General features: G+C 40.9%; 1 protein-coding gene across 4 annotated transcripts in view; it reads left to right on the forward strand.

Moving 5' to 3' along the window:
- Positions 1 to 1,399: 1,399 nt before the first annotated feature.
- EEA1 (early endosome antigen 1) overlaps positions 1,400 to 17,918 on the forward strand; it is a 67,719-nt gene continuing 51,200 nt past the window's right edge. For 2 of the 4 annotated variants that reach the window (XM_056511245.1, XM_056511255.1), the window contains exons 1-3: positions 1,400 to 1,553; positions 8,851 to 8,943; positions 11,458 to 11,580. In XM_056511245.1, the coding sequence (XP_056367220.1) occupies positions 1,530 to 1,553; positions 8,851 to 8,943; positions 11,458 to 11,580 (240 nt within the window). In that variant the 5' untranslated portion in view covers positions 1,400 to 1,529. The remainder of the gene's footprint in view (positions 1,554 to 8,850; positions 8,944 to 11,457; positions 11,581 to 17,918) is intronic. The other 2 variants (XM_056511265.1, XM_056511276.1) reach the window with 1 other exon arrangement.

Here is a 17,918-nt window from a genome sequence, read left to right on the forward strand (position 1 = left end):
GATCTTTACAGCACAATTGGTGCTCTGCTGTGATATTTGTTCTACTCGACACAATTAGTCGTTGACCAAGTTTATTATGTACTCGTGACCCTTTGTCTGGCATCCAACATGTGAAAAGTGCAGCTTTTGGATAGAATGGGGAGCTGTAACTTGTTGAATTACATATTCTAGAGGGTATAGGTATTCCAGCAACTCTCCTGCCATGTCTGATGTGGGGTTTTGCCTCAGCACCTGAAGATACCATGATTCTTTCTCAGTTAAACTTGTCAAGAAAATTAATCCACAAACACCAGAGATTTATGTACAAAAAGGAGACAGAAGAGTCCTGTGACTTTATTTGAATAAAGGGAGAGGTCATGGGGCATTCCCTATGGGGTCTCTGAAAATTTTTAGGGGACGCAACCCCTTCTTTTAATCCTGATTTCCTGGCCACGTTTTCCCTATCTTTCCCTGTGAGGTACAGACTCCTCAAAACACTAAGACCCCCTTCTAATTTTTACCACTCACCCCCATTTTTCTTTTTCCTATATGTCTGTTCTTTTTCTCTAAATCCAGAGATTTTGCACAGTCTTGAGTGAGTAACAGTGTGTCAATTAGTGGAGTTCCTATGGAATTTGTGATTCCCCCCATTGCTTCTTGTACCCCTCCGTATCTGGCCTTTTCTACCATCAGGCCCACAGGTTGTTTGTAAAGACACTTCCTTTCAAACGGATGTTTTTTGGGTTGCTTTTATTTTTTCTTATGGTATGTGTTTCTGTGAGTAAAATGTTCTTTTTCTGATCTTTAAAAAACATCTAATGGGTCATGCCGCAAGCTCATCTTTTCAGCTGAGGGCTTGAAGCGAGGAGCTGCTTCATCGGAATTAAATTTCCGGTTAATTATCCGAAGAAGTTTGGTTTAACAATCCTCACTGTACGCGTATTTCTCAGTACTTTCAGTGCCGCACGAGTAACAAAGTAACAGGCGCTGCACTTGCGCTTTGCCTCCTGTAGTGAGCCCGGAGCTGCAAGCTCCTTTTCCTTCTCTCGGCCGATGCCAGACTGCTGCCAATAGCGGGGCCCGCAGCTGTCGGGAGCCTGTGGCAGACCCGAGGGGAGAAGGGTCAGGGGCAGGGACACCGCCGCCCTCAGCAGCCAGGACGCTTCTCGGGCGGCGGAGCCCGCGGGCACAGCGCAGGGACAGCCCGAGAGCTGCGGCAAGGGGCCGGGCCCGGGTTCCTGAGGGGCGATGGGCGCGCAGAGTCCATCCCGCCGCGGGAGCAGCCCCCGCCGGCCCGGCGCGCTCGCACCTCTGCCCCATCCCGCCTCCCCCGCTCCCCGCGGCCGGGCCGTGGCCACGGCCCCTTCCCCGCGGAACCCGCCCTCCCCGGGGCGGAGCGCGGGCCTGCCCCGCCTCCCCGGCCGCGGCGGCTGTCACGGGGCGAGCGGGCCGCACCGGGCTCCTGCGGGGCGGGGGCGGCGCTGCGCGGGCCCCCGCGGCTTCCCTTCGGCCTGGCCGCGGCCGCCCGGCGGCATCCGCGCTCTGCCACCATGTTCAGGCGGATTCTGCAGCGGGTAAGGCAGCGAGACCCGCCCCAGCGGCGAGGGCGGCGTGCCGTGCCGGCGCCGTGCCGGTGCCGCTTCCTGGTGCCGGCCGGCCTCGGGGCTGCGCTCCCCGCCGCGTTGCCGGAGCCACCGGCCCCGTCCGGCCCGTCCGGCGGCGCAAGGTACGGCTTGGGGCCGTCGCGGCCCCGGAGGCCGGGAGTTTGTCCGCCCCCGCCCTCTCGCGGGGGACGGCCCGAACCCCGACGGGACGGGCCGGGCCGAGCCCGCTGTCCCGGCTGGGGGCGGTGTCGTCCCCCGGGCTGGGCGGAGGTGCTGGCGGCGGGCGGCTCCGCGGCCGGGCCTGTCGGAGGGACGAGGGGCGGCCCTGGCCGGCGTGGCTCCTGCCGTAGCGCGGCAGCGTCTCCGCCCGCCGCCTGCGCCCCTCGCCGCGGCTGCGGGCGCCCGCGCATAGGGCAGGATAGAGGGAAGCCCGGCCTGGGGAGAGCCGCCGCCGGGACCTGCGGTGATTTCCTCGGGGGCTGGCAGGCGGCAGGCTCCCAGCGCCGAGCCAGCCCGGCCGCCACCGTCCGGCCGCCTCCCGTGTTTTAGGAACCAGCTTTTCCGGCAGCTCTGCCGGGCTTGGGAAGCCAAGTTGTGACACCCGTTGATGAAACCCTTGTCGCTTGCCCGGATCCCCGCGCCGGTGCAGGGCGGCCTGCGGCTCGGGTGCAGCTGGCAGGAGGCGCCGGCGCGGTCCCGGTGCCGGCGCGGTCCCGGCTCCGAGCGGCCGGCGCGGCGGGGCATCGCCGAAAAGGGTTGAGTCACGGCGGCGGTGGGCAGGCAGCTCCAGATCCCGCACCGCCAGAGAGCGGTGCCGCTGTCACGCAGGAGGCGCTCACGGATAGAGAGAAGACCAGCTGCCCTCGCCGTTTGGTCTGCTGTTGCTTCCAAAGCGTGCTGTCTGTGTAACACCTCTGCCAAAGAGTGTTTTATTGCTTGCTCTCCTTATCTGCCATGCAAAGAAGCGTTGCTACAAGAATGGGAGTTAGGGGAAATAAAGTAAGCATAGCACCAACTTTTTCACTGTAAAACATACCTCAGATTATTTTTCGGTCATAGACCCCGAGCAGGTGAATAATCTTGGTCTGTTTGGAGCTTCGTGTTTACAAGGAGGAACTTCCTTCCTGAAGCTTAATGGGAAGCCCTGCTAACAAGCAGGGGAACTTAGTTCAGACCTAATTAAATGTTGGCAGCAGTTAACTGGGTGTTTATTGATTCTGAGAAATACTAGGCCATCAAGGAAGGCTTCTGTGAGAGAGGAAAAAGCTTCATACAGTGCCAAAGTATATTTGCCCCTAAGTAGGAATTCAGTTAAACACATCTTATAAAAATCTAAAGTCAGAAGTTTCTGTGGGAGAAACAGATGCCTTTTCCTAAAAGATTGAACAAATAGTTGTTCTCCAGTTGCTCCTGAAAATTACAGGATTACAGGAGAGCTATTGTCAAGAAAGGTGAAACAGACTTCTTCCTGTCTAAAAATTAAATAAAGAAATGCCAAAATTTTTGAAGGTGTTAACCTTTTAACTGCTGAAAATAACTTTTTAAAAATTGACATAGTAAATGGGGCTTCAGGCATTTTGTAAAAACAAGGTTGCATGTACAACTTTGCACGTGTGTACCATTTTGACTTGCACTCCAGCAGGTGTGAAAAGTCACTTGGCAAACTGTGAAAAATAGTTCTGCTGCCCTTTAATGTTAAAAATGAACCTTAGGTTTATGTCAGATATTTTAATAAAGAGCATAGTTACAAGCTTATAAATTTTTTTTACAAGTTTCTAAATTTTATGTATGTTTTCAACATGACATCTCAGGGATCCACCTGTTTTGTGTGTTTGCACCATAAAACCCCTTTTGTACGTTGTTGCTGCTTCCTGGTTTCATGCATTGTTCATCATGCTGATCTAGAAAAAGGCAGTTTTTCCCAAAAGGCATCTCTGTGTGGAATGAACGAGACACAACTTTCCTGCTCTAATAGTTTAATTTTTGTCAGTGGATTCCTTGGAGAGCAGTCTTTTCTTTATTGTGTTCAACTTTGATGCCCTTTGTGGCCGTTGTGTCATCTCTCCATTATTAGTCTTCTAGTGGGAGAGTGGCAGATACCTCTGGCATGTGAGAGCAGAGCTTATTTCTTGTATTTTCAAGGAGCAGGCATTTATTTTCAGCTGGTAGAAAACTGGTTACTTTGACTTCCTTCTGAGCCTTATTCCATTTCTCATGATTTTTTAGTGGACAACTCATCTATTGGACCAGTGTGACTACTATTTACGTTAATTTTTGTCTTTAACTGAATGTCTACAACTGTGGTTACTGTGCTGTGTTTGGGTGCTCTCTGTGCTCTTCTATTGCTTTCTATTTCTAACTGATGCTTGAGTTTTTGGTCTTGAGATCTTAGTGTCTGGAGGAGAAGAGGGTTTTGCAGGCATTTCTGTAGCTCAGGTAGTACAGTCACCTTTTCTCTTACTCCAGGCTCAGGCACAGAGATATTTACTTGTCTGAATGCATTGCATCTCATGCCTGACTTAGACTTTTCACATTTAGGCTTGCCAGATAGCATATTTACTTGGATAGATGCTGAACTGCAGTGGTGCCTCTGCCCTCTCCTCAGGAGTCAAAGGGAGCACGTGCACCTCTTCCTGGGCACAGAGTGGGCTTGTGTGAAACTGATGGCAAGATGGGAAAGAAAAGTTCTGTGCCCTCTGAAGCCAGGAATCATTTCATTTTACAGAGTCACAAAGTAGCATCACACTCCTTTAGAAGTAAATGGTGTTACTGTTCTGTATGGCAAAATACCCTGTTCCTAGCAGAGAGTTCTTTGGCAACAAGGGCTTTGGCCCACTTACCTTCTTATTTTTGTCTTGTTTGTTGCTTCAGGACCTTTTTATGGTTGTAGTAATAACCTGAGTAGTAGTATTTAAATCTGTGCTGGAAAAACTTCGAAATCTACTATATTTTTTCACATTTTCTCAAGGCTTTACATATTTTTTTTCAGAGATTTTAATTTATTCTGAGTTTAAAATTGCTGAAAAGAGTATTATGACTGAAAGGAATGTAGCTATAGACAGATAAAAGACTATGCAAAAATGACACAGTAGTGGTCCATATTTATACTCCCTCATCTTAAAGCATTAACTCAACTCATTCATTATATAATTTTCAATTCCTTTTCAGAAAACAAGCTGCAATCATTGTCATCCTTTTTGTTGTTACTGGTGTTTCTTTATATTAGCTTGCACTCTTGAGAAAACACAGAGAATGGCATTATGAAGTTTAGAATATTACTTCTACAATTCTAGGGCTAGCAGCAGAAACATAGTCTTCTCTGCAAAGTAAACAAATGTAATTGGCAATTAGGAGAGAATTATGCTTTATCAAAGATTAACTTTGCATTAGTCTTTCAACTCTGGATATGCCTTCAGATGTCAAATGTTAATTTTGTAATTGTACATACACAGAAGCCTGTGTGGAAATTTTCTCTGGGGTTAGTAAGTCGTTTATTTGCTCCCCTGTATAGCCATCTAAAAACAAAGAACATCATTCTGAGTTCTTTTGTAGATCACAAAATCCAGATTGTTCGATGTGTTGTGATTCTTTTTTTAGCAGAATGTGATACCACAATGGTATGTGAACACAGCATGAGCACAGCATAACTGTGTGTGTGAACCAGTTTGATGATGCAATGATCAATTGAAAAAAGACATTCCCAATGCCCCATTCTTTATTTGGATGGTGAAGGATATTTAAATTACATTACAACCTTGAAAGATAGTTAATTTCATTTTTGATCTTGGCCTCCTTAACATTCTTCCAATTTTTTATTTGATTTTTCTTGCTACTCTGTATATTTTGCAAATTGATACTATAGACTATAACTTGAAAGTTACTTAATTACCTCATTCCTTCCCTCTCTTCTTTCCAGTGCATGGCGTTCACCAGAAAATGTCACCATTTGTACTAAGCTTTCTAAACCTAGCTTGGAATTATGTTTTCTCTTTTCAAGAGCACACATTGATATTTGAAAGTTTAGAAGGATTTTGCCAGGTACTGTAATAATTTCTGTCATACAATGCGTGCAGTAAGACATTCCACCCAGGGCTTATTAGTGTGATTATGGCATGTCTGATGTGTTTCATAAAGCAAGTACTTTGAGCAACCATGGAGTAATAGCAGTGTACAGTGGAGTAATAACAGAAGAGCTTGCATCCTGGAGGCTGTAATAATCTCAAATTTGTAGTGCTAGAACTAGCAGAACTTAATATGCAAATCTCATTGTGAAATGGAGTCAACTCTAGGCTGAACAGAATGGGCAAATAACAATGTACAGTAGTGTTGTATAGGGAATTACGACATAGGTGAAGAAAATATTGTGTTAATTGTTGCAGTAGATTCTTGGGTTTGGGATGAAATGATTCATTAGGTGTGCTGAAAGTGTATGCTAAGATATTGCAAAAGTGAAGGTAGATGCTGCCTGTCTAAAGAAACTGTTGGACCATCTCTTAGTGCCACTGGAACATTAGATGCAGTATTCTAACTTACATGTCTTCCTGGGAAACCTGGCTACAACTTACAATTTGTTTTACATATTATTCTTCTGACTGTCAATTGAGCACAATCCGCATATTCATTAAGGGAGTTACTTAACTTGTATTTCAAAGCTGTCCTGTGGGATGTCTGTTTCTGTGGGCAGCACTTCTTAGGCTACAGAACAATTGGGGCAGGAAGGGAGCTCAGGAGTTCTCTAGTCTGAGCAGTGAACAGGATCAACTTGGAGGTCAAGAGCAGGCTTCTCAGGCCTATCTCATAGTAGGAAAGCTGTTCTTTATATCCAGTAGGAATCTCTCATTTCAGTTTTTGTGTCTGGTCTTCCCACTGTGTGCTGCTTAGACCACTTGGCTTCCTCTGATGGCCTCTTCATGAGTGGTGGTGTGGCTGCTTTTGGCACTGCCAAAGCTGTCTCTACTTCCAGGCTGCTAGCCTGTTTCCTCAGCTACTCCCACAGGTCAGGTGCTTCATCCCCAGATGTGTTGGTTGCCTTTGGCTAAGCTTGCACTGGTTTGTCAGTGTTCTCCCTGGACTGGAAGAGCAGTATCTTGACGTGGCCCACTGGGTGCTGGCCAGTGGGGAACAATCGCTTCCCTTGATCAGTTGTCTGGGCTCCTTGTTAACACAATCCAGGCTTCTGGCTGCCGTCTCTGCAGACAGGGCACACTGTGGGCTCCTGTTCAGCTTGCTGGCTGACACAAGGCCTTGGTCCCTTTCAGCAGAGAGACCTCTGTTACTGCCAGGAATTTTTCTTCCCTGGCACAGGACTCGGCATTTGTCCCTTTTGAGTTGCACAGGATTCCCCTTGGCCAGTTTCTCGTGGCATTTCTAGGTCCCTCTGTGTGGCAGCCCTGCCCTCGAGTGTATCAGCTGGTCCTCCCAGTTTGATGTCATGTGGAAACCTGAAGAGTGTGCACCTGTGGTCCATGCTGGGATGTCCATTGTTTAGTGTCTGGTCAGTCACCCTGGGAAGGAGTACCGATGCCTTCCCTTTGACATATTTTGCACGTGTACAGTATCTCTGCTTATCCCCTTTTTTGCCTCTCCTATTATTGACTTGCAGGGCTTGCATTGTCTTGCCTGTTGTTTTTATATGCTGTACTAGAAGCAAATGGCATTCATATTTTCTTTAGAAATACAGATAACATGGAAAAGACATGGAGTAGGAAAACCAGAGTATGTTGATCACTTAACTGGTGACCTCAAGAAGGCTGGAGTGAGGAGAGATGGTTGTCTTCTCTCTTAGTGCTTCACTCCTTCTCATTTCCCTTTGGCCAGTCTTCAGAGCCTTTCCAAAACTAAAATGTATTTCACTGGGTCTTTAATCAGCAAACTTGTCCTGTTAACGACATATTTGTTAGATTTGATAAACAGTAAAAGGCTGTTATCTTTGTTATCTTTATTTTTGTTATCTCTGTTATTTTTGCTATCTTTTGTTATCTTTTTATCTATGAAAGTTGAAAATAGAACATTCTTCCTAAAACAAAGCAGGAAAATATACTTAATATTCAAAGAATGGGAATCATGTGTGCTGCAGATATCTTATAAGAGGTTATATAACTGATTTGTTTTCAATAAAAAGATCTATTTGAGCAAGAAAATTCTTCTCCAAATAAGATTCTGGAGGCACCAAAATCAAGAAAGTAAAACTCTGTCCCTCTCTCTGTAGATTTCAATCTATATATTTAAGTTCTTTATCTTTATCCTCTTATATTAAATTATAAAATCCTTTATAGAGTTACAAGTATTTCCAGATGGACTAAAATACAGCAGTAGCATTACTTTATCCCATTTGAGATTGTCATACTGGAACTAGATAATGAGCTTTTTGTTCTCTGTTGAAACTAGGATTGCATATACATATTGAGATAATTTTTTAATGGTGTTTGCTTTGAGAATGCTTACTCTTCTGCCATCAGTTAAGCAGTGACTTTCTGGAGATGAGTAAGAGAAATTAAATCAAATTTAAATCAAAGTTATAGTTAAATAAGGACTGTAAGATACAATCCATCTACCCAGATTTTGCATCATGTAGTATTTAAAGTTTATTTGCTTATTTTATATGTCTGTAGTTTCAAATTATTACTGTTGTTTTGATTTTCAGCATATTCATAGGAGTATATCTTTATATGTTGTCTTACTGATTAGCATGTTTTAACTTTACCACAGGCTTGATTATTATTTTTATTCTTTTCCAAATCAAGTCAGTGTACCTGCTTGTGTGTTTGTTGAATCAACAGGATTCTCAAACTTTAATTTTCCATCTTTCATATGTATAAGAGCTTGTCCAGAATGTGGACAAGTTACCAAGAAAGTAGCATGATGCCAGTTTACTACTAACGAAGCTTTCCAGATTGTAATTTCTACTGTTTTCCTATAGGATATAGCGACCTAATTTAATGTCACCAAGAGTGATACAAGGGAAGGGTTTAGCTTTTGTATTGTGGAGAGCATTCATGAGAGGAAGTCGTTTAAAATCCTGGCCTTTGCTTTTGGTATCTGCTTGGTTTTTTCTGGATGGAGTGTTGGATAGAGGCATTTGTTGAAGTGTTGTGCTGAAAATTACATAATTGCTTGTCAGCCTGTTAACTTCTTGTGGAGGGAAAATAACTCTGTATTCCAATAAGTAGAAGAGAGGCCTTTGCATAGGATATGTATTGTGCTTTATTAAATATTTATTAAGTATTAAAATATAGACTCTCATTTTTGTTTTCCCCTTCTATTTCAGACTCCAGGTAGAGGTGGGTCTCAGAGTTCAGATTCAGATTCATCTGCCACACCTGGAAATGCCGTGGACGTGAACAACGAAGGCTCCTCAGAGGTACTGTGCTGTCTGAAATCTTGGATGCTGTTTCTCTGATCCGTGGAGCTGTTGGAATAACTTTTGATGCCTTTCCTAAATATCAGTTGTATTAAACAAATACTTGCAAATGTTATATTCTAAAAATTGTTTGCTTTTTAAATAAAAAAGGAAGACTAGGCCATGTTTATATGTAACTCTTAATTAGGCTTATCTATCCAAATGGTCACAAGCAATTCTTCCTGTAGTTTTAGAGATGAATTATTAAAATCAAAAGTAATGAGATGTAAGCTTAAGACTCCTTGTTAATAAATCTTTTATGAGAGCTGCAAAAACAAAGGATTGACATTTTATCATGCTTGTACTCCAGTTTCACCTTGCTTCTGCTAAGCTATAATGTATACTGGAAACTTCTTCCTTCTTGTGAAAAATCAAATATATTGGATTTTATTTGGTATTGGAATATAAATCCTGTCAGTGTTTCATGTGCTAAATGCCATACTTAATTAGCAGAATAAGTTGTTATTCTTGCTGCAATTCCATATTGCAATGTCTTTGTATTTACAGTGTTGTATGACATTAACTCTGAAAAATACAAACTGATTTCACTGGCTGTTGAACTTGTTTGTGCTAATGTAGCCTGATTACTTACCTTAGAAATATTTTGAGCTTAACATATAAATACAGTGCAAGGTTAATTACCCCTATTACAACATGGAAGGGAGCAAAGTACCCTTTCTTACACTGAGTAAAGTGTATGATGATTCAAATATTCCTGTATGTGATATGATAAAAGATAAGAGAAACTGACTGTGCTGTTTAAAATCCTGTGCTTTTCTTCTTTCTTGAAGCCTTATTGCAGTCAATGTAGTCAGACATTCCTTAATATTTTGCTTCATGTTCTACGTCTCACGTTTTAGAGCCCAAATCTGTTCTGTGTGCGTATTTAACAAACCGTGACGCAAATAAATAATCTTAAATTGCAGATTAAAATCAACTTTTGTAGTTATTAAGGCATAAAAACACTCAATGAGATGATTACTTCTTTCTAAAGTTTGACTAAAATTTCACAATTCTGTTAACATGAGAGCACCATTGCTGGCTGTACAGCTTGTGGGTGCCATAAAGTATCTCAATACTAAAGGAGCAGTATTTTCCTGGCATGGGATGGGCTTTCAGTGTGGTGGTGTGCCTGCACTATTGCCCCATTGGCTGTTCTTTCTACTGAGTCAAAACTGGATCAGACCAAAGGCTGTCTTGTCACTTTTGATATACATGTGTTACATCAAAAAAGTATCTTTTAGATGTCCATAATTCCATCATTTCTTGCACTGGGTGTTATCCTTAGCATAGAATTTCAAAGTCTGTTTAAAACTGAGCTTTGAACCTGGTGATAGGTGTTTAGATTCACATATAACACTACTTGAATCTGTTAGCCTTCCTTTTCCCTTACAGCTTGCCTGAGGTCTTCTCTCCTGCAGCTTCTCTTCAGGAGCACCATAGTTGGTCTCTGCAGAATGTTTACTGTTTGTTTTATCATGATATTCCTACCAGGTTCTCCATTGTTATGCAGTCAGAAGTCCATTAACTTGTTTTCACTCTGTTTTCTTGACTACATTTTCTAATTTGTATTGTTGAAAGATTCAAATAGAGAATAATTATTAAATCTGTGCAACTTTGTATGCTTCTTTTCTTCTCAAGCCTGGTTAAAATAAATCCTGATTTTTGAGAATTGTAGTATGAAACAGAAGGAGTGGGAAAGTCTGAATTCAGACTGCTCAAGAAGTGGTAAAAATTTGCTCATGTCCTGTCTGTGACCATGCTGACACTTCAAGTCACAGGCCATAATGAATCCTTTTATCCACTCTGCAGTCTGCCCAAGAAGGAAACATTTGAGTCTCTCTTACCTTTGCAGCTTAGGTCCCAGTGCAACTCTTTGCAGTACAGGTTGCTAAATATTCCATGCTTGCTTTGAGTCTACCAATGAGATGATGCTGCAGTGAGTCTACCAGTGAGATGATGCTCTACTTAGTGTAGTGTAACTGTGTTAACCAGACAGGTTTGCCTCAGCCTCTCCTGCAAACTTGCTTATTTATTTATAGAGACATTTCTGCAATCTCACTGCACCACTGCTCCCTTTTTCTCTGAAACATCTGAACACCCTTATGGGAAATCTTTCGGTGGATGTGATGTAATGCCTTGTAGTGCTCCATTCACTATTTGTTATGCAGCTTGTTTCTCTGTCACGTGAAGGGGGCAGCAAGAGTGTAAGGAAAACACATAGTAGTATACAGCACAGCCTAGTTTTAAAGGCATGTTTTAGATTTATTAATTTTCATGTTCCTAATAACTCTTCCTTCTCTCCCTTCTCTATAGTATTGGTATGGTTTATAAAAGTTCTCCCTCCAAAAGGAAAACAGACTTTGCTTTTGGTGATTCTAGAGAGCTTTCAGTGTAAGAATTCAAACTTTTGATTCCAGATCTGCATTTTTTTTGTCTTTATTCGTTTCTTAAAAACAAATATGCATTTCACAGGGCTTCATCTGTCCATTGTGTATGAAAGTGTGTGTAACTCCCACTGATCTGTCTGAACATTACCAGAGTGAGCATACTGGGACAGAAGGAAGACAGGAGCTTCGGGACCTCGCAGCTGTTAGTGTGGGTCTTGTTTATTTTGTTTACATAGCTTTGGTGATGGGCTGCTTTAAATGAACTACATGTTTTCCTGGTGTCAGCCTTTTAAATTGTTACTTTTAAATCCTTGCTTAAACGCTATTTGATCTCATGCTTGATTACAAAGCATAGATTCAGCAGAAGAATTAATTCATGTCTGGTTTGCAATTGTCTGTCACAAGAGACATTTGCAGTATTGGAAGACTTGTAGTCACTGATATATACACTTTTCTTTTTCAATAGCTTTTTCTTGATTTTCTTATAAATAAGACTGTTTCCTTATTTAATTTTCTTCACATCAGACTCAGTATCATGATAAACATGGTGTCGGATAAGGCACATTCTTTGTGAAAAGAAATATTTTAAGCTCTTATTAGCTAACTTTTTTTAAAAGTGGATTTCTAGTGCAAGATCATGCATTGCGTAAAGACAACAGAGGGTGGTAATATAAAAATCTCAGAAACTTCTTTTTTTGAGCATGTTTAAGAGCATATGTATTGCAGCAACATTATAAGAATAATTAGAAAAATATTTTTTTATAGATAATCTGACTGGATTTTTTATGCCCCCAAGAAAATGCAAAGGCTGTTTCAGTAAATAGATGTAAATTGTAGTGCATTTCTAAATTCTTCCAGTTGTGCAGTGTTAAAACTGCACACTTAAAACAAAATGCATGGCTTTATGTTCAAGAACTAGAAGAATTTAGATTCTGGAAGTCAACAGCCTCCAGCTGCACAAGGCAATCTGATTTTTTTTGCTGCAGACCTTGAGAGAGCAGATTGGACTTCTGGGAGCAGGCAGATTGCTGTGCACACTAAATGGGTTTGTGTAGAGCTGTAGTTTTGCATTGCTTCTGCCAATGTTACTTTTGTTGTGATTTGAAATCTAAGGGTTTATTCTAGGATGTGTGTGTGTGTTGTGATTTTATTGGGCTTATTGTTACATTTGCTAGGTAGTGCTTTTTTCCTTAATGCATATTTGTACTGTATTTTTGAAGGGAAAACTTCAAATTGTTGGACATGATTCTCAAAAATGATGGAAAGAATCAATACATTGATTATTCTAGGGATAGCTTGAGGTGTCATTTCGAGTGTGAAGTGTTATCTGCTAAAGTGAGAAGGATCTGTGGTAAGACTGACCTCTTGGAGTGGTGTGGGACTTCCTCAGAGCCAGGGCAACTTGAGTATGGCTTTTGATGGACTCCTCACTGCCTCTTGTTGAAGCAGAGGCTGTCAGCAGTGCTCTGTTGTGGTCAAGTCAACTTCTTACTTTCGTTATTATCTGATCATAATGCACATGCTGTTCTTGAATAAGATGTGGTATTCCTGATGTGATGGTGTCAGTAGATTGTGGTTTGATTACCTGAAGAAATTACTGTTTTATTTAAGCTGGTTGTGTTTAGCATATTTATGGAGTTGACTGCAGGGTTCTTGACCTCTTTGACCTTTTGTTTTTCCACCGACCTTTTGTCAGTTCCTCGTCACTTCTTTTCACTGGTCAAGAGCTGTTTACAGCTTTTAACTTGATAAAGCTATTAAGTGTGGCACTTGAAATACAAATTCACTTGTTTCTAGCTGTTGCTGTTTCCTGCTAAAGTTGTGTTTCTTTGTACTGTGGTTCAGTAAATATCTGTGAGAGGTGAGAAAAAAAGAAAGCAAATATGTTGGGGTTTTTTTTTTCAGTTTGATCTTTTATTATATGAGAATGCCTAGAAGTATTGAAAAAGTGGGGAATTCTGTTAATAACTCTAGTCAATACTAGTATGAAACTAAAATGTTTGATTACTGAGAAGTCAACAAGCAAGCTGATTGTTTGCTGATGGAAAAGAATAGTTTGCATTTGTAGGAAATGCATTGAAAAAGCAACATAGCCAGGCTGTCCCACCTCATTAAATCTCTGCCGTTTCTGGGACGGCTATAACAATGATAAAATGTTGTTAATGTCATCTTATGTAGCAGTCATATGAAACATTGCTCAGTTTGCCTCATTTAAACCCTTCATGTTTAGTGGTATTGCTTGTGGATAGTACTGTGGATAGTACCTAGTATTGGGAAGAGTTCAAATACCTTTTGTTGGAAACAGCGCTGAAGAAGTTTGTGTATTCAGGATTTTTGCTAGTGAATTGTACTTAAACAAGGAGATAGGATGTGTTGCAAGGCCAGTGTTTGGTTACACTTTGTGAGAGGTGAAAAACTTACTTGGTTAACAGAAGCCTTAATACCTTGCTTTAGATTTTACCTGTAGTTTCTTTGCTAGCTCTTCTTCCACTGATACACCTATCAGGTAATTGAAATTTTAGCAAGTGCCCCTCTATTCTCCTTGCTCTTTCTTCCTCTCTGTCCTCCATGCAGTGAGAGTTGGTCTTTGTTTTTCAGTCACAAACATTCACACCTGCAGTGTTGTGTACAGCTCCTGTTGTGGGAAATGTTCCTTGCCACTCGCCTGATTTATGGCCATCTTCTTGAACAGCTCCCTGCAGCCCTCTTTTTCAAACGAGGGATTGAAACATAGGATAATTGGTGAAAATGTCAGTGTAATACTTGCCCTGCCCCCTAAGCTGTAATGAAGCCCTGCTTTAAAATACAATGGCTTATTCAGCTTGAGGAAAAAACAACAAAATGTTGGCAAATATCTGTCTGTGTATAGCCAACTTAACCAAACAAATGCTGTATGAAAGTCACACATCTCCAAGTTCCCAAATATTGTTCCCCCACTTTCATGTATACAGTGGGGTCACTAACAAAAGCTGTGTGATGGCTTCTGTTTTGTTTTCTTTTTATTGAAGGGATGATACATTTCTAAATTGTGTTCTGCATTTCCTGACAGTCTCTGTTGGACATTCAGAACATCTAAACAGTGAGTCAGTATAGAGTTAGAGATTTCCTGTCCTGTTTTTATCTGAGGCATCCAAAGGAACCACTGAATTGTACCCCTGCAGCATTTAGAATATAGTGGCTGTTAATATCTATTGTCTTATCTACCAAGTGGGCTAAATCTAAGACAATTTTCAGACAGTTCTTTTGGGTAGTCTTCATAAATTTCCAGACGTTTAGTAAGAATGTGTTTCTTGGCTAATACAAGCAAGATGACCTTGATGTTTTCTGAATAGGCTTTTCATTGCAGAATTGCAGAGAATGTAAATTGGCATAGTAGTTGTGCAAAAATGTGTGGTTTTTAAGTCAGTCTTTAAAGAGACCAGATTCTTTGGTTTTTTTCCTACTGGTCTCTTATTGTAGATGCAGTTGAGTGATTCTTCTGTTTTTATGCATGCCCTTGGAATGTTGCAGACTGTTATTGCACAGAACATCATGTCAATGCTTTAAAGCTGATTTTTTTATTCTCTTTCAGTTGCTTCTCAAATTAGGTTGTAGTGCCTGCTTTCACCTCAACAGTACTTGCCTGTTTTGCACAGGAGCAAAAATCATTGATGGAGTTACATTAGTATATTAACTTCCTTCAACATCTGAACAGTATTAAGGGAATGAAGAATTAGAGATACTGATTTGATTTGACTTGGGCATGGAATATGACTTTTCTTTAAGAAATAGAGATCACACGGGATTAGAGTTTCTAATTCTTGACAAAATTGTGGTTTTATAAGTTGTGACTATTTTACTCTTACTCATCAATAGCAGTAAAAACATAAGAGAACCAGAAATTGTTTGTTCTATTCTTCTCAGGAAGAATCCAGCTTCTTTTCTAGGACAAATTCTACACCTTTGCTCTCTTTGTCAAGAAATTTAAATACTTGTAAAATTGGAATGGACTGCAGGTCTTAATTATACTCAACATGACCTTTTTTACCTACTTTTCTAATGATTAAATAGAGATGTTTTCTGAAAGCCACTGTCATCTTACTTTTTACATAAACACAGAGGAAAGGGCTTTATCTGGTGAAAGACATTTTCCTTTTAGCAATATATAAAATGAGTGACCTAATTTATTTATTCTTTAACTTAAAATGTGTCATGATTTTTAAAATCAGTATGTAAGCCTACTGCAATAAATTATGAAATGTAGTCTTGCCCTTGCTGTCTCGGCAGACTGTTTAATCTGCTTCTGAGAACTTCCTGAGGATACAGTTAATTGCTTTGATATATATTTGGAAAATACAATCTAGAAGCTACTTGATATATCTTTCAGCTCTGAAATATCACTTATGCTCTTCTCTGCTGGCCCTAAATATATAGTTTTTGATCTTCCATCATGTAAAATGTTTCAGACTCTAAATTGCTGTGTAACTGGAGAATATCTGGGTTTTAGTTTGGACTTACTGTTTGAGTGCTGGTGAAGATGTGTATCTTGTATTAAGGAAAGTTGTGGAGGTTCACCTGCAGTGGAAGAAACATGAATGGTAAGCTTACTTTCAGTTTTCTAAACATGCTGGACTTTATGCACAGCATACAGCTTATTGTACCAAAACAGCTGTGTGACAGTTGCTAATGTAAGTCTGGATTCTGAGAGATGGGCAAACATACATCATGGCCAGAAGGTGTTACAGCCCTGGGCTTCAATCACTGCTCTTGGATTTTTGTTCATGCAGCTCACTGTGAACAGGCTGTAGTTGGGGTGCTGGCCTGGTATTTCTGCAAGGTCAATGGTGAAACTTAGATACTCAAATCTATTTAAACTTAAAGCCTAGTCATGTGAATGCCAAGCATGTTAAAGTGCATTCTGGTTTTTGGTTTGGGCTAAGGTGTCCTATAGCATGTATGTGGTAGAATAGTCATGAATGTTTTCCATATGGTGAAAGTGTCAGTTATCCTGAAATGATTCTGTGGGATGGAGGTTTTTTAGTTAGATTTTGTTTGTTGTTTACCACAGTTCTTAAATATTTTCCAAGAATGGAAAACAGTGAAGCAGTGAAGTTACATGACTCTCTAAGCTTGACTCATGATGTAAGTGCTGGAATAAAAATATAAAGGTGTTGCAGAAGCTTTGTTTGTATTAGTAAATGAAGCTATTTGTGCTATATGGCTTTCTACCACACAAAGCTGTAGATCAGCAGCAATCATAGCACCCTAAATGGGACCACTTATTCAATTCTATGCAGTGTTAAAATGGGATTGACTACACTATCAGATATTGCTGGAAGGTGCTAAGGAAGCTGAATTGCTATGGCTGTGACTTTAAAACTTAAATAAGGTGCCTTATTTCTTGGATTCTAAGGACCTGAGCACATCTGGATTCCATCCTGTAAAAACTATTTTTTCTGTGGGACTGTCCTGCAAGAGGTATCATCTGTCTGCCTGATAACTCCAGTTTTAATTTGTGAAAAAGCAACCTTGAGTGAAGTAAGCTGTGCTCACACTCATTAACTAATTAAGGCAAGATTTTTTATTAGCTGTAAAAGACCATTTCATTAAAGCTCAGGGCAGAAGGAGAGCAGTTGTTTGAAGAGAGATTGAATGCATTTATATGTAGGTGTCTCAGGCTCCAGTTACTGATGATAGAGTCCTGGGAGTTGTTATGCTGACCCTACCTAAGGTATACACATTTGTTCAGTCAGATTACTAGTTTCTTGCTCCATTCACTGTGTTGAATAGCTCTGCATTGGTATTGACTGGGGAGTAAACATCTATGTGTAAATGTTGGGTATTTTTTAAACCTCACTTGGGAGCCTTCAGCTGATGAGGAAAAATCATTAAAAGTAAGACAATATTCTGAAAAGGCTGAAATTTTCAAAATACTTCTTTACACAGCCAGCCATCTTACCCCTAGTCCTACAGAGTAATATAAGGAGAAGACAGAAACCCAGAAACTATTCAGTCCTATACATTCATTTTCCCATTGTAGAAACGGTTTCTGCATCCAGTTTAAAATCATGTGAGGGTTAGGAGGACTCTGTGGTAGCCTGCAGCTGGTCTGGTTGTGCACTTGTCTGTCTGTGGGTCTGCTTTTGCTGGGCACTGTGTTTCAATGTTGTAGGGCAAAGTTCTTCCAATAATTGATAGCTCTGTAAATTATTTTAGTACAAAAACCCTCCAAACCCCACACTAGTTTTTGTAGTGAGTTTCCTTTTAGTGTTGCTTTTAGTATCCTGGCATACCTCCCAAGGAATGCTGTCTTAATGATTCATACAAATATTAATGTTACCAGAAAGAAATAATTCACCTTGAATGGCTTTAAAGATATAGAGCACTGAGAAGCTTAACTTTATCAAGCCTGAAAATAAATCTCAACTGTTAAAGGGGGAAAGTAGTTTTTTGTTTTTTGGGCTTATTTGTAAGTCTGTCTTGAAGAAGGTAGGTAAAAAAGCTTCTCGTGCTTTCATGGAGTCTGAGATCTGTGGTGAAATTTGGCATTATAACTCAAGCTGAGGC

The sequence above is a fragment of the Oenanthe melanoleuca genome, chromosome 1A, assembly GCF_029582105.1.
Source record: "Oenanthe melanoleuca isolate GR-GAL-2019-014 chromosome 1A, OMel1.0, whole genome shotgun sequence".
Taxonomy (NCBI): Eukaryota; Metazoa; Chordata; class Aves; order Passeriformes; family Muscicapidae; genus Oenanthe; species Oenanthe melanoleuca.